This window comes from Oncorhynchus keta, chromosome 25, assembly GCF_023373465.1.
Source record: "Oncorhynchus keta strain PuntledgeMale-10-30-2019 chromosome 25, Oket_V2, whole genome shotgun sequence".
In the NCBI taxonomy this organism is placed as follows: domain Eukaryota; kingdom Metazoa; phylum Chordata; class Actinopteri; order Salmoniformes; family Salmonidae; genus Oncorhynchus; species Oncorhynchus keta.
In genome coordinates this window covers 19,590,121-19,605,150 of record NC_068445.1, presented here as the reverse complement: position 1 = coordinate 19,605,150, position 15,030 = coordinate 19,590,121, and the positions used below count along the sequence as shown (strand labels likewise).

Genomic DNA, 15,030 nt, shown 5'->3' with positions numbered 1-15,030 from the left:
CTCAGTGATAAGGAACAGTAAGTAGAAAAGCTCTCACTCCATCTCTCTTATCTTCCCCCCTCTGCACTGCTTCAATCTACTATTATAGTGTGTGTTTGTGTATGTACGGTATGTTTATAGGTAAGTGTAGATTCACTCGTGAATGATTGTATGTTCACATATGTTTCAGACACAATGACGGGGTGTTGGTACAATGTGCAAATGTGCATTATGCCATTATGGTATTATTTGTATTACGTTCCCTGTCTCTTTGTCTATTGCATACCGCCGTCTCTTTGTATATTGCATACCGCTGTCTATTTGTCTATTGCATACCGCTGTCTATTTGTCTATTGCATACCGCTGTCTATTTGTCTATTGCATACCGCTGTCTATTTGTCTATTGCATACCGCTGTCTATTTGTCTATTGCATACCGCTGTCTATTTGTCTATTGCATACCGCTGTCTATTTGTCTATTGCATACCGCTGTCTATTTGTCCACTCTTCTGTTTGAGTGTTATTTTGCATGTACATTTGATTTCACACTGTATGTCTGAGGGTTTGACCTGGACTAGCAAACCATGCAAGCCTCAGCCCCAGACAGTTTTCCTGTGTGGTTGTCAGGGGTAACTGGACTAACCAGGTCAGGCCTGGTCCCGGCGCTCCGGACCTGACTGACGAGGAGAAGGAGATCATTAACGGTGTGATCGCTCGCGCTGAGAAGATGGAGGCCATGGAGCAAGAGAGAATTGGGTGAGAACTGAAGAGACATTCTGAGCTAATAGATTGGAGCTCCATTGCATTGCATACCTCAGTGTTGTTACATTTTCAGCTCTGCAAAAATGCTGCACAAGATGATAGAATTACAGACAACATTATTCAATCAGTTGGACTATCATTACCACATTTATCCAACTGAACTTTATGTTCTACTAGTAATTGGCTGTAATGAGAGTTGTCCCAACTGCTGCAGGCGCCTGGTGAACCGTCTAGATGACATGAAGAAGACGGTGTGTGGGGACGGAGTGAACCGCTGTCTGCTGTGTGGGGAGCAGCTGGGTGTGCCAGGGGTCAGCTCAGTGGTGTGTGAGGACTGCAAAAAGGTATGAGCAGCACGGGGGCTGGAAAGATTGGTTTTTGGCCCATCCCTAGAAGGCAAAGGCACTAAAGCTTTTGCTCTGATAGGCTATTACGGACCATGTTAGGCCGCAATAGAGCCTGAGCAATGAAATGGTATGGTAATTTATGACATTGTGACCTCTTTGTGAACCTGTGTCTCCTCTACTGTAGCACATGTGCACCAAGTGTGGAGTGCAGAGTGGGAGCCGGCCGTGCTCTGTGTGGCTCTGCAAGATCTGCAGTGAACAGCGAGAGGTGAGTGTTTCTGTGAAACACATGGTGACAGGGATATGACAGGGATATGTCATAGCGTGGTGTTACACTATGTGTCATAGTGAATTAAAAGACATGGTGGGTGAAAAATACAAAGTGACGATTTACTTCAAGCGAGACAAGGGATCAGGGAGATTAACAGTGAGTGTACTCTCTTACTAAAAAAGGCTTCCAAAAGGGTTCTTCAGCTGTCCCCATAGGAGAACCCTTTTTGGTTCCAGATAGAACTCTTTTGGGTTCCATGTAGAACTTTCTGTGTAAAGGGTTCTACCTGGAACAAAAAATGGTTCTACCTGGAACAAAATAGGGCTCTTGCTATGGGGACAGCCGAAGAACCCTTTTAGGTTCTAGATAGCACCTTTTTTCTAAGATTGTAGGTGTCAGTGTTAAAGCTTGTATGACGCAGGCCATTCTTTTTGGACCCCATGAGACTAGCTGTTGTCATGGCATCAGCTATTGGGGATCTGAAAGATGAAAGATTCTTCATCATCTCTTAGGTGTGGAAGCGATCTGGTGCCTGGTTCTTTAAAGGCTTCCCCAAGCAGTTCCTGCCCTCGCCCATGCCCATCTCCAAGTCCAGAGAGTCAAGCGCCCAGCGGGCCTCAGAACCCCAGGAGCCAGCAGCCTCTGACCCCAGGGCTGCTGGTGATCTGCCACAGGCACAGGCCAAAGGTAACCAGGCCAGACAGAGCTGTGGGAGTTGTTTCAGGTTGATTGCTTTCTTGGCTTGTGAGAGTGGCAAAGTAGATACAGACCTGGTCTGTTTTCATTAACTAGCCGGCAGAATGAAACAGATTCAGCGAACTAATTATAGCTAAATGGGAATTATGTTGCCCTGAACTCAATATTACATTCTAAAACGACTTGAAAAAGAAAGCAACGGAAAGCCTGAATTGTATCTACAATGTTCTTTAGCGAAGATGAAGACTGATTTCAAATTTCTAAATTTAGCAGACCTATTTTGTCTTTTGTTGGCAACGTATCCCAGTGGGCAATGTACACACAGGAGGGGTCCTAATTCATGAACATGTACCACAGGCGGCTGGTGGCACCTTAATTGGGGAGGAGGGGCTCATAGTAATGGCTGCAATGGAATAAATGGAATGGAATGAAAACCCATTCCATTTACTCCTCTCCAGCCATTATTATGAGTCATCCTCCCCTCAGCTTCCTCCCGTGATGAATACGAAACATTACAGAAGACCAAGCAGAAGTAAGAGTTTGTAGGGGTGAGAAAGACTCAGTGTCCTGTGCTGCCTATCTCCCAAGTCCAGAGGAGAGTCACGCTCCTAGTTATGGCCAGCAGGGAGCAGGTGAGTCATTCAGTCAACCCCAGTATTACTTCAACAGAACCTAATCATTCTACCATCCTAACCCAATCCTCGACCCAGTACTGTACATTAGAGTACCATACTTGCCCTATAGCCACTCTCTCAAAGCACCATCTCTCCAGTTTCATCAGACAAACATCATCAGATGTTGTGAACTCCCACTGGCTTCCAGTCCCTCCAAACATTTATTTCTGTTATTCATTTCTCATCCTTACCATGAAAGCCCAGATCTGTTTCACAGCATGGGCACTGCAACCTCCTCCCAGACAGCTAGATCCAGGAGTGGGCGATTTCAGTTAGGTAGTGGGAAGTACATGCTGGGGCAAGCCTGGCACCTCCAGGGTGCCCTGGCAATCTGCTCCCATTTGCAGCAGTGTCATTGCCATTGTAGTGAGATATCCTCGTAAAAGAAAGTAAGGGGGAAAGGTAGAGTAAAAAGCCAGGCTTCATGATGTGATCAAGGTTGCCTGCCACTGCTTGTTGTACTGTATGTAGGTCAATGCCTGTGCATTGGAAAAACTGCAACATCAAAAGGATTCACAGAGACTAGGGAGAATTATGGATTCCACTGCAGCGTAGTCTCAGTGATACACTGACGTGTGAGTGTGTGTGTGTGTGTGCCTATATGTTCATGTGTGTGTTGCAGGACCAGAGGCACAGGGGCGTGCTGGCAAACCACCTGTGGCCCATAAGCCGAGAGAGGTTCGCATTGCCGCTGGTGGGGCTAGTTCTGGCTACACTGAGGGAGGTGCACAGAACAGCCCAGTGGTGCTGCAGAAGGCTGTTACAGTCCAGAGCTCCAGGCCCCCTCCAGCAGCATCAGCCAAGCAGGGTAGGGAAAAGCTGGACTCACATCACCAGACCAGACCTTGATACTGAAACACACTTTTCATTCATAGAGGATGGAATTATGAGTGACCAACGCATAAAAAACAAATCATTACCTTGTATGTGCTTGTAGCTCCACTGGAGATGGAGGGAGGTGGCTACTCCACTATCACTGCTCCAGCGGAGGATAGAGTGACTCCTGCAATCCGGGAGGAGAAGAGACAGCCTGCCTCCTACAACCCCCCTCCTGCTCGACAACAAGCACCCCCGCCTGAGGAGGAGGAGGATGCAAACAGCTGTGACTCAGATGAGGCCAGTAAGTGACCATCTTGTCCTTCCAACTTACACCTCTACAACATGGGCTCTGTGTCTGTTGCTTCAGCGATCTCTCTCCACGTATTCCAGGCTGTTTTAAGTCAACATATAAAGACTCTGCTCTTTGCATTTCTATTTGTTTACATAGTCATTCAGCAGACACTTTTATCCAGTCTGTTGTAACATCTCCATGTTTGATCTCTTACTCTTTTGATTCGGTGGTCTTTGTAGCATATGAATAATCTAATAATACTAGCAGCCAACGTGTATCCTTCTAGTAGAACTGATGGAGCTCTATTGGAGATGATATACGATACCCACCATATATTATCCAAGCATGTGAATCAATATCTTGGAAGTAAAGTATAAGAGGATGTAAAACGAGTCAATAGTGAGTCTGTAATGAGAAACTGTAATGGAACCATTTTTTTTAAATGTCTCCCTTGAGTGATGGGAATCGTGTCATGCCAGCCGTACGTCATGTTCCATCCCTCTAGCGGTGAATAGCCTTTCCTCTCTCCCTGGGGGATGGGGCTTTAATTTACTTTGAGGTCTGGGAATTTAGCACAGAACCCAGTATTTGTGATAAAAGAGCTCTGACGGGATCTATATTTCCCTTGTGTTTGATTAGTTCCCAAATGTTACGGCAGAAATGGCAGAAATAGCGGAGGCTTCATTGGTTGTAGTTATCTATGGAGTGGGCAGTGCTAGGACAGTCAGGTCCTGTTGTGCAGGATCAGTTACTCAGATGTCCTGGTTCTGTATGCTGTATGTATCATTAGTTTGCATCTACAGTGCCTTCAGAAGTATTCACACCCCTTGACTTTTTACATTTTGATATGTTACAGCCTGAATTTAAATTGGATTACATTGAGATTTTGTGTCATTGATCTACGCAATACTCAATAATGTCAGTTTAAAAAAAAAATATATATATATTTTAAAAAAGGAAGAGCTGAAATGTCTTGACTCAATAAGTATTCAACCCCATTGTTATGGCAAGCCTAAATAAGTAAACATTTACTTAACAAATCATATAATAAGTACCATGGACTCTGTCTGCAATAATAGTGTTTAACATGATTTTTGAATGACTACCTTTTCTCTGTACCCTACTCATACAATAATATGTAAGGTCTCTCAGTTGAGCAGTGAATTTCAAACACAGATTCAACCACAAAGACCAGGGAGGTTTTCCAATGCCTCGATTAGAAGGGCACCTATTGGTAGATGGGTAAAAATAAAAAAGCAGACAGTGAATACCCTTTTCAGCATGGTGAAGTTATTAATTACACTTTGGATGGTGTATCAATACACCCAGTCACTACAAAGATGAAGGCTTCCTTCCTAACTCAGTTGCCGAAGAGGAAGGAAACCAATCAGAGATTTCACTATGAGGCCAATGGTGACTTTAAAACAGTTACAAAGTTTAATGGCTGTGACAGGAAAACTGAGGATGGATCAACAACATTGTAGTTATACCACAATACTAACAAATAAAGATTCCAAGAACACAGGATGAGATGTTACTATCCTTTGTGCAAGCACTTCCAAGAGTTAATGAACAGTGAGCGTGGTGAAATTTGGGGAGCGCATCGTCAGTAGTGTACCTTTGGTTCCTAGGGTGTTTCGGCCTTTCACACTATACACCCTCCCCAAAGGCGGCCAGCGACAGGGTGATCAATCCTACGCTTGCGTCCCATTCCCAATTAGTCATAGGAGTTGCCTTGTTGTTGTTAGCCAACATCCCATGGGACTATGCATGGCAGGGGCGTCCTCCTCCCTGAGTCAAGCATTGATGACCGCATACCTCCTGGCCCTCTCACTTCGGGGCCCAGCTGGGGTCTTTCCTCTTCATCCAGAGCCACTGACTGCTGCCTTCTGCCGCCTCTGATACAGCTTTGATTGCCGAACGCTGGCTCTGGCCCTTAATTCCCAGGTCTCTAAGCAGTCTGATTGTAGATGTTGCCACAAAACCTCTGCAGCCCACCTCCACTGGTCGGACTTCTGTGTTCCAGCCATGATGCCGTGCTTCGGCAGCTAGATCAGCATAGCGCAGATGTTTTCGCTCATAAGCCTCATCTACTGAGTTTTCCCAGGGTACTGTGAGCTCAATGATGAAGACCTTATTGAGTGAACGGGACCAGAGCACCATGTCAGGTCTTAGGGTGGTGGTTGCGATCTCCGGAGGAAACACAAGTTGCCGGCCAATGTCAGCTAGCATTTTCCAGTCGCGGGCCAAGCGCAGCTGGTCTCGCTCTAATGGTGTAGAGCCGCTCTTCGGTGGTTTAGCCCCTTCGCGGACAAAGTTTGTCCGTAAGGAGTGTGATGCTGCTGTGGGTGGTAGGGAGTTGGTGGCAGCTCGCTTGTCCTCCAGGGCGGACGCAAGGTTTTTAAGGACTTGGTTGTGACGCCAAGTGTAGCGTCCTTGGGTGAGGCTTGTTTTACACCCTGTGAGAATGTGCCTGAGGTTGGCTGGCATGGAACAGAGGGCACAGTCCGGATCTTCACCATACCATTGGTGAAGATTAACTGGTGTTGGAAGGACGTCATATGTTGCTCTGATGGAAAAGCTCAACCGCATCGCTTCCATGGCCCACAGATCCTTCCAGCTGATCTTCCTCTTCTCCACACTGTCCCATCGAGTCCACTGTCCCTGTTTGGCAAGAGAGACTGCCTTGGCCCACCTTGCAGCCTCCTCCTGATGGCGTACTTCCTGCACTACCATCTTCCGCCGCTCTGGTGCAGTGGCCTTACTCCAAGCAGCACGGCTAGTTAGCCCAAGGCCTCCTCTCCCTTGCTGAACATGACCCACAATGTCAGCATGTCTGAGGGCTGCTGTTGCCTCCTGGACTGCTTTTCCTGGCCTCCATTTGCGCCCAGTTGCCAAGGTCGGCGCGTTGTTGCTCACCACTGGGTCTTGAGATTCATTCAGTGTCATCTGGAGCCTGGTTTTTGCACACTTGAATTCCTCTGTTAGACTGGTGAGGGGCAGCTTGAGGACACCATCGCCATAGAGGCCTATGGTGGTAAGGCATCGTGGAACTCCGAGCCACTTCTTTAAGTAGCCTGTGACTCCTCTTTCCATCTTCTCCACTGTTGAGATTGGAACCTCATACAGTGCTAAGGGCCACAACACCCGGGGCAGGAGACCAAACTGCAGACACCAGGCCTTTAACTTTCCAGGTAGCTGGGTGTTGTCGATGGACTGTAGGCTACTACTGATGTCTTTGTGCAGCTGTTGCACCTGGTCTTTATCCTTCAGGCTTGCATCATACCACCTTCCAAGGCTTTTTACCGGCTGCTCAGACACTGTTGGGATTTGGTCATCTCCGATGAAGAATTTCAGGTCAGAGAGTACTCCCTTCACAATCGAGATGCTGCGTGACTTGGATGGTTTAATCTTCATACGGGCCCAGCTGATGTTCTCCTCGAGTTTTCTGAGCAGTCTCCTGGTGCATGGGACAGTGGTGGTCAATGTTGTAATGTCGTCCATGTAGGCTCTGAGTGGAGGGAGGCGGAAACCAGAGTCGACTCGCTGTCCACCAACAACCCATTTTGAGGATCTGATGATAACCTCCATTGCCATTGTGAATGCCAACGGAGAAATGGTACATCCCGCCATTATACCTACATTCAGGCACTGCCATGAGGTGGTGAAGCAGAACTGCAGATCCTGGAAGTACGACTTCACCAGGTTTGTAATGGTGTCCGGTATGTGGAAAAATCTGAAGGCAGACCACAGGAGTTCATGGGGCACAGAGCCAAATGCATTGGCGAGGTCGAGGAAGACTACATGGAGGTCCCTTTTCTCCACCTTGGCCATTTGGATCTGGTGCCAGATCATGCTGGAATGTTCCAAGCAGCCAGAGAACCCTGATATTCCTGCCTTCTGTACAGATGTATCGACGTACGCATTCCTTTGCAGGTACTCGGCCATCCTCTGGGCAATGACCCTAAAGAAGATTTTACCCTCGACATTCAGTAAGGAGATTGGGCGGAATTGGCTGATGTTCACTGCATCCTTCTCCTTAGGGATCAGGACCCCGCCTGCCCTACGCCACACTTTGGGTATTATCTTCTTCTGCCAAGCTGTTCTCATAAGCCTCCAGAGGAACCTCAGGACGTCTGGTGCGTTCTTATACACTTTGTACGGGACTCCATTTGGCCCCAGGGCTGATGCTGTTCTTGCCTGTCGAACTGTGTTTTCCACCTCTTTCCATGTCGGAGGGCTGGTCTCAATGTGATGTTCCGGGGGTTCAATAGGTGGGATATCTGATGGGATGGCCAGATGTTCATGTCGCTTTGAGTCAAAGTTTGTTGTTCTCAGGTGCTCCTCTAGGTCTTTCTTTGTTGTTTTTAGAGCTCCACTTTTTTCCTTTGTGAAGAGACTTTTAAGGAACTTGAAGGGATCTTTATAGAATCGAGTTCTAATACTAACCTAAATGACAAAGTGAAAAGAAGGAAGCCTGTACATAATAAAACATATTCCAAAACATGCATCTTGTTTGCAATAAGGCTCTAAAGTAAAACTGCAAAAAATGTGGCAATGAAATTAACTTGATGTCCTTAATACAAAGCATTATGTTTGGGGCAAATCCAACACAACACATCACTGAATACCACTCTTCATATTTACAACCATGGTGGTGGCTGTATCAAGGCACTGTAGTTACTGGAGATGGCATTATATCATACAAATTACATTTGTGCATTTTCAGTTGTCTGTCTGTACTCTTAATGTTTTCCAGCCATTTGAAATTGTATTAGCTCGGGATGTGTAAGGGCTGGTAGGAGTTAGAGAGATTTCAGTGCACTGGACTACTGGAGTTGCAGGTTTTAAAAGCTAGCCTTCCAACCGTTACAATGTGGTGGTGGTTTGGAGCTGTTCGGGGTTTACTGTTTTAAATGAAGGGATGATAGATTTAAACCTATTGATTATCAGTATCATCACAGTTTTGTCCTCCCTTAACATCTATGTAAAGACTCCCATTCAACTGCTCTGTAGCTGAATGTCCAGTACTTTTTACTCTTATCAATCCATTTTATTTACATGTTTCATATTCTGTTTGAATTGGGGTATTTCTGTTTTTTAACTAGAACATTATTTTCCTGAATGTGTTCCTTTGTGATTTTTAGTGTCCTTGATATTACAGTAATATTTTGCTGCTTTTTAATGGAATGTTCTATTCATATGTGGACGGATGCATAACGTATTTAATCTGTTTACAGACCATTTAGGCTGCAGATTCACTGTTGGATTATGCATTTCTCCCTCCTTTATCAGTTCACTGCTTGATCTCCTGTTCTTTTGTCTGCCCTCTGGCGTGAAGCTCATGTCTCTATTACTGCCGGCAGTCTCAATGTTTTCTGATACTTTGAGAATCTTTCCTAGTCTAGACTCTCCTTACAACTCAGTGCCTTTTGTCTTAGATGTACTGCTAGTGTCTATGTTCCAGTGCAGTCAGAGTAGACACCCTGTCTGTTATCTGATCTAATGACTGCCCTGGATGTTTTTCAGCCACTCTTGGCGCGCTGGAGTTCAGCTTGCTTTATGAGCAGGAGAACAACAGTCTCCACTGCAGCATCCTTAAAGCCAAGGTACCACCTATTGCACTCATTTACTCACCCTGAGACAATTACACTGAAGTGGCCTGTGTTTAAAAGATGCTGCCGCAGTAGTTCAAATTTACAGGGACTTCTTGTCCCTTCTGTTCTGTCTGGTGACATAAAGAGTATGTGTTGTCTTGTCTTCCCCTCAGGGACTGAAGCCCATGGACTCCAATGGACTGGCTGATCCATATGTCAAACTGCATCTGCTGCCAGGGGCCAGTAAGGTGATGGAATTCACTTCCCTTATTTTCTATCTGGGGGTTAACATATGCTTGTGTATTTATTATGGCATGTGTCATGATTCAGAAAAATCTGAGAATGATGTCTGTGATGCTATGATACACGCCATTAGCTCAAGCTTGCCACCTTGTGGCATAAAGATTATCCAATGTACTACATACGAAGCTCCATTGCCTCTATCCAGCCTCAGATATAAGTGCTGAAGTCAAGTTCCTTATCTTGATCTCTTGTATCTACTCTCATGTGCTGCAGTCCACCAAGTTACGCACCAAAACCCTGAGAAACACCCGTAACCCAGCATGGAACGAGACCCTGGTCTACCACGGACTCACAGATGAGGACATGCAGCGCAAGACTCTCAGGTGGATACTGGAAGCAGAGAAACAAAACACAGGGTTCACTAAACATCAAGACAACACTAAACCACATTCCTGTCTTGTTGTCTCCATTTGTTGACATGGTTATATCTAAGGGCTGAATTGTTTTACTTTGGATGTTATGATCCAATATTATTGATGTCCTGTATGGGTTGATGCAGGATCTCTGTCTGTGATGAGGACAAGTTTGGACATAATGAGTTTATCGGAGAAACTCGCGTTGCACTGAAGAAACTGAAGATCAACCAGAAGAAAAACTTCAACGTGTGTCTGGAGAGAGTTGCCCCTGTAAGTAGTATATCATCCTGCTTCACACATTAAATATACAGTAAGAGTCCCATTTGTTTCAATGTCTGATTGGACCACCCACATCCATATCCTTCCACAGACAAAGAAGACCGCAACAGCTGGAGGGGCTCGAGGCATTTCGCTCTATGAGGATGAGGTATTGGTGTATGACCAGCATGCGTGGGCAAGTGGACTACCGCTACGTGTCCTCATACAAATCATGTCTTCATGATATGATATATAATGACAGTCTTCCATTCTCTCTTACCCATCTTTCACTCCCTGTTTTCTCTTTATCTCTAACCTCCCAATCTCACTCCACCCCGCTCTCTCCAGGGTGGAAAGGATGGTGGAGATGTGGAGGAGCGTGGTCGTATCCTTATCTCCCTCGTGTACAGCACCCAGCAGAACCGCCTGCTTGTGGGTGTAGTGCGCTGCGTTCACCTGGCCTCCATGGACGCCAATGGATACTCTGACCCATTTGTCGAAATGTCCGTGTCTGTTTCACTGTGATTGCTATTAGGAGTGATTACAAACACACATTCTTCTCTAACACTTTTCCAGTGTTTACATGATGAAGTATTCACTTTTCTCTCAAATATCAAAACAAATTGAATTATGTCAAAGTTATTCATTTGCACAGTAGAATACATCTGTTTTGCAATGTACTTCCTATCCCCAAATGCAGGATGACAACATCAAAATATGCTTGTCTTGTTTGTGATGTGTTTAGATGCCTGAAACCTGATATGGGGAAGAAGGCCAAGAACAAAACAAATATCAAGAAGAAAACCCTGAACCCAGAGTACAACGAGGTCAGTTCCCTGTTGGTGTCTTGCAATAATAATACAAGACAGAAGTAACCATCTGACAGCAGTACTTTGTTTGTGCTTTTAATATTAAATGTCTGTCAATACCTCAATATATTGATTTGTGTACTGATTTAAATTCCATTTATTGGAGATCGTGAGGGGGATGACTTCTCACTTGTTGTGTTACAGGAATTTAGCTATGACATCAAGCACAGCGACCTGGCTAAGAAGACCCTGGACATCTCAGTGTGGGACTACGACATTGGGAAATCCAACGATTACATCGGTAAGATCCATAGGAGATGCATTCGAGATCTACTAGAACTCGTTGAATTGTTCCATGTTGTGCCAGTCCTCTCACCCTCCCCTCCCTATCTGCTGGTCTGCTATAGGTGGGTGCCAGTTGGGCATCACAGCCAAAGGGGAGCAGCTGAAGCACTGGTATGAGTGCCTGAAGAACAAGGACAAGAAGATAGAGCGCTGGCACACCCTGTTGAATGAGAATCCTGTCAACAGCAACTAACCCCCACCTTGCATGAGCTAAGTCCTCTCTCTCTACACTCAGCCCCCTCTCCTCTCTCACATTACCCTGTCTAACCTCCCTCCACACCTCCCCAAGAACCTTCATTTTAGTTTTAGTATTATTGTACTTACCGGTAGTCATCCTGTCTGGCTGTCGTCATTCTTTCATGCCCTCAACCCAACCCACCACATGCACCCTTTCCATCCTCCCCTGTTTCCCAGGTGTGATATTCCCTTCTCCTATTTCTCCCCCTTTACTGAGACTTATCTACCAAGTGGACTCCCCAAGAGGAAAAACATGGTATACTTTAAAATCATCCTTTAAAAATCAACAATTTAAGGCAAAAAATTATGTTAATGTTTGACATTGCAGTATACAGTTGCATTGAGACTATCATGCCTGTTGAAGGTGTTATTGAACTTGACACATCCCAAACTAAATAAAAATCCATTTGAAATGCACTAGCACAAAGGACGACGAAGCAATATGTTATGGCATTCTATGTGGGATAACATCTGCAGCACCCATTGAACTATGAAGTTCATTAGACTGGCAGGTTGTAATCCTTCATTTCTGGTAAAATGACACCATACGGTATTATTACCACTTGTATGAGAACGGAAAACCACATGAAAACACTCTGAGGACACACAGCTGTTTATTTAATGATATCTAATTAATATTATGGCATTCTCATGAAGATGTTTCACATGCTGCTGATCTTCTGAAATTGAGGATAAACATATTCTGGACTATGAAAAAGGGCATGATTCACAAATCAATTCAATGACATTTAGTTTGGAGAGTATATTTCTTTGTTTTTGAATGTATTACATACTAAAATTAATAGGCAATTTAAGTAACTCATATTTATTAATTTCAATATCAGTTTAAAGATTTTGAATGATTGCACTCCTGCTGGAAAACAAAATGTACTCAATTTCTGTCAAGTGTTCACTTTTAGTCCTTATTTGAGTCCTGTTTATAGCACCCTGGTCTCATTGACTAGACTTAACATAGTACATGTAAATCCAGGACACTCAAATTAGCATGATATGTTACGTTTGGTATGGTTACATAAGACAGATGGTTACTTAAGGTAGAGTGGGGTGGGTCAGCGTATACTGCAAATGCCTAGCAAACCAAAGGTTGCAAGTTTGAATCTCATCAATGACAACTTTTACATTTGAGCTAATTAGCAACTTTTCTACTACTTAGTACTTTTTAGCTATTTTGCAACTACTTAGCATGCTAGCTAACCCTTCCCCTAACCCTTTTAGTTAACCCTAACCTTAACCCTTTAACCTAACTCCTACACTTAACCTTAACCTTAACCCCTAGCCTAGCTAACGTTAGCCAGCTAGCTAATGTTATCCACCTAGCCACCTAGCTAGAATTTTTTACATATCATACGTTTTGCAAATTCATAATATATTATGCATTTTGCAAATTCGTAACATATAATAAGAGTTGTAATCTTTAACATATCATTCGAAATGGGAGATGGAAAACCACAAATGAATATATACCATACAACACGTACCATATCATACTGAATGGAGTGTCTCAGATTTACGTAAAGAAAATACAAAATGCTCTGAGACCAGGTTGAGTTCAAATTATTATTATTTTTTTATGAGAATGTTTGCTCTGAAAAGTTGACCATCTGGTTCAGGTCTTTGTTTACGGTGAAGGGAGAGAGGAGACAGGAAGAAAAAAAATTCCCTGGCTAGTAATGAGATGCCTACTATGACAGGTGTGTACTTCCCTATTGCACATGGTTTACAATGACAGCTTACAGAGGTTGTCTACTGACTGACAATTTTTACATTGAATGCACATTATCAGATTTTTCACTGACACTTAAAGCCTGCTCCACCTTAGACATACTAAATAAGACAATGTAAGGCTGTCGTAAGAGAATGTGCTGCTTAACTTGCATGCACTGTGCTTGTGACCCCTGTGTTTTCTGTGCCTGGAGCAGTCACACACCCCCACCCCTTTTACCCACACTGGGCCCCTCCCTTCCTGCCCCATCCTTTTCTGCTGCACCAATCACTCAAAGCTTTGGCGTGTGGCTGTTGACCAATTACCGCAATTCAAGCAAAGCACACCTTATACAATGGAATGACCTCAATTTATACAACTGTTTGCAAGTTTCTCAAAAACCCCTATGCATGAGACGTCTTGTGGTTCATGATATATACATAGACTTTTTAAGATACAAATTCTATTGTAATTTGATGGTTTACGTCTCCAACCCTTAACATTGTTCCAAATGCTTTTTTAAAACACTGAGGCCACCGCAACATACATGAATTTATGCTGCATGAATATTAGGACTATTGCTGTTATCATTTGGTTTACAATGGATTATAAATGAGTTGATGTGACAGGCTACTTTAGCCTCTCTTCGGAGCATCCTCAGCTTGGTAATGTGACAGGGATGAGAGCACAGCTAGGACCCTGTACCCAGAGCTCAGATAACACTCAGTGGGCACATTAATAAATGGATCTCACCGACTAGTTCCTGAAGGCAGAATATTAATGGAGATGAATCTCATCCATAGAGTGATGCCTTTTCACCAAGTGCTCGGTCTCCTCCTTTGATGGGTAAAACCAGGGGCTCACGCAGTAATGAGAGCCTGTCTGAACTGTGTTGTCTTGTTGTCCACCAGTGGCCACAATTTCAACATTATTTTGTTGCGTATGCACTTGATTTTCACTGGTTCTACAGTACTACTGTAGCCTACCTGTTCTGTTCTGGAACCAGTTCAGTGGTCTTTAACCTTCATTAGTTTCTATTTTCTCTTCTAGATAGTAAGTATCTCTAAACCTAAAGAGGACACAACTGTTCTCTATTTTTTTCTGCCTACAGTATTTGATGAAATTATTTGTTGGTTTTATTTATGTAACTGTAAATAAGTAGTGCATGCACTGGAGAGAAAATACATTTAAATATCTATGTATGTTTGCAAATGAATTTGCATGTAAAGATTTTACAAGGAGTTAGGTTTACACAGATCAATAAAAGCTATCTGAAATGGACAAACTTGAGATCATTATCTTGTGTACTGTCTATGGTCTTTGTGGCGTGATAATAAGTAGATTGTGTTTCTTTGTGGTGTTGATGCTACTTGCTTGTCAATTTTTCTTTTGCATCAGGTCACAAATTGTTTACCCTACTTTTTACCATGTGAAGAAAAGGATTTGGAATCCGAGTGATAACGTTGTTACATGCAGACCAGAGGCGGCTGGTGGGAGGAGCTATAGGAGGATGGGCTCAAATGGAATTAATGGAGCGGTACCGAAATCACCAAACATATGGGA

General features: G+C 44.0%; 1 protein-coding gene across 1 annotated transcript; it reads left to right on the top strand.

The window, feature by feature from the left end:
* The first annotated feature begins 611 nt into the window (after positions 1–611).
* LOC118358347 (rabphilin-3A-like) lies at positions 612–14,757 on the top strand. Its single transcript, XM_035736074.2, has 15 exons — positions 612–734; positions 955–1,084; positions 1,272–1,355; positions 1,871–2,045; positions 3,351–3,536; positions 3,666–3,848; positions 9,369–9,448; positions 9,610–9,684; positions 9,953–10,062; positions 10,239–10,365; positions 10,466–10,522; positions 10,702–10,856; positions 11,099–11,180; positions 11,367–11,463; positions 11,570–14,757. The coding sequence occupies exons 1-15, from the start codon at positions 706–708 to the stop codon at positions 11,698–11,700; spliced, it is 1,701 nt and encodes a 566-aa protein (XP_035591967.2). The 5' UTR covers positions 612–705; the 3' UTR covers positions 11,701–14,757.
* Positions 14,758–15,030: the final 273 nt, after the last annotated feature.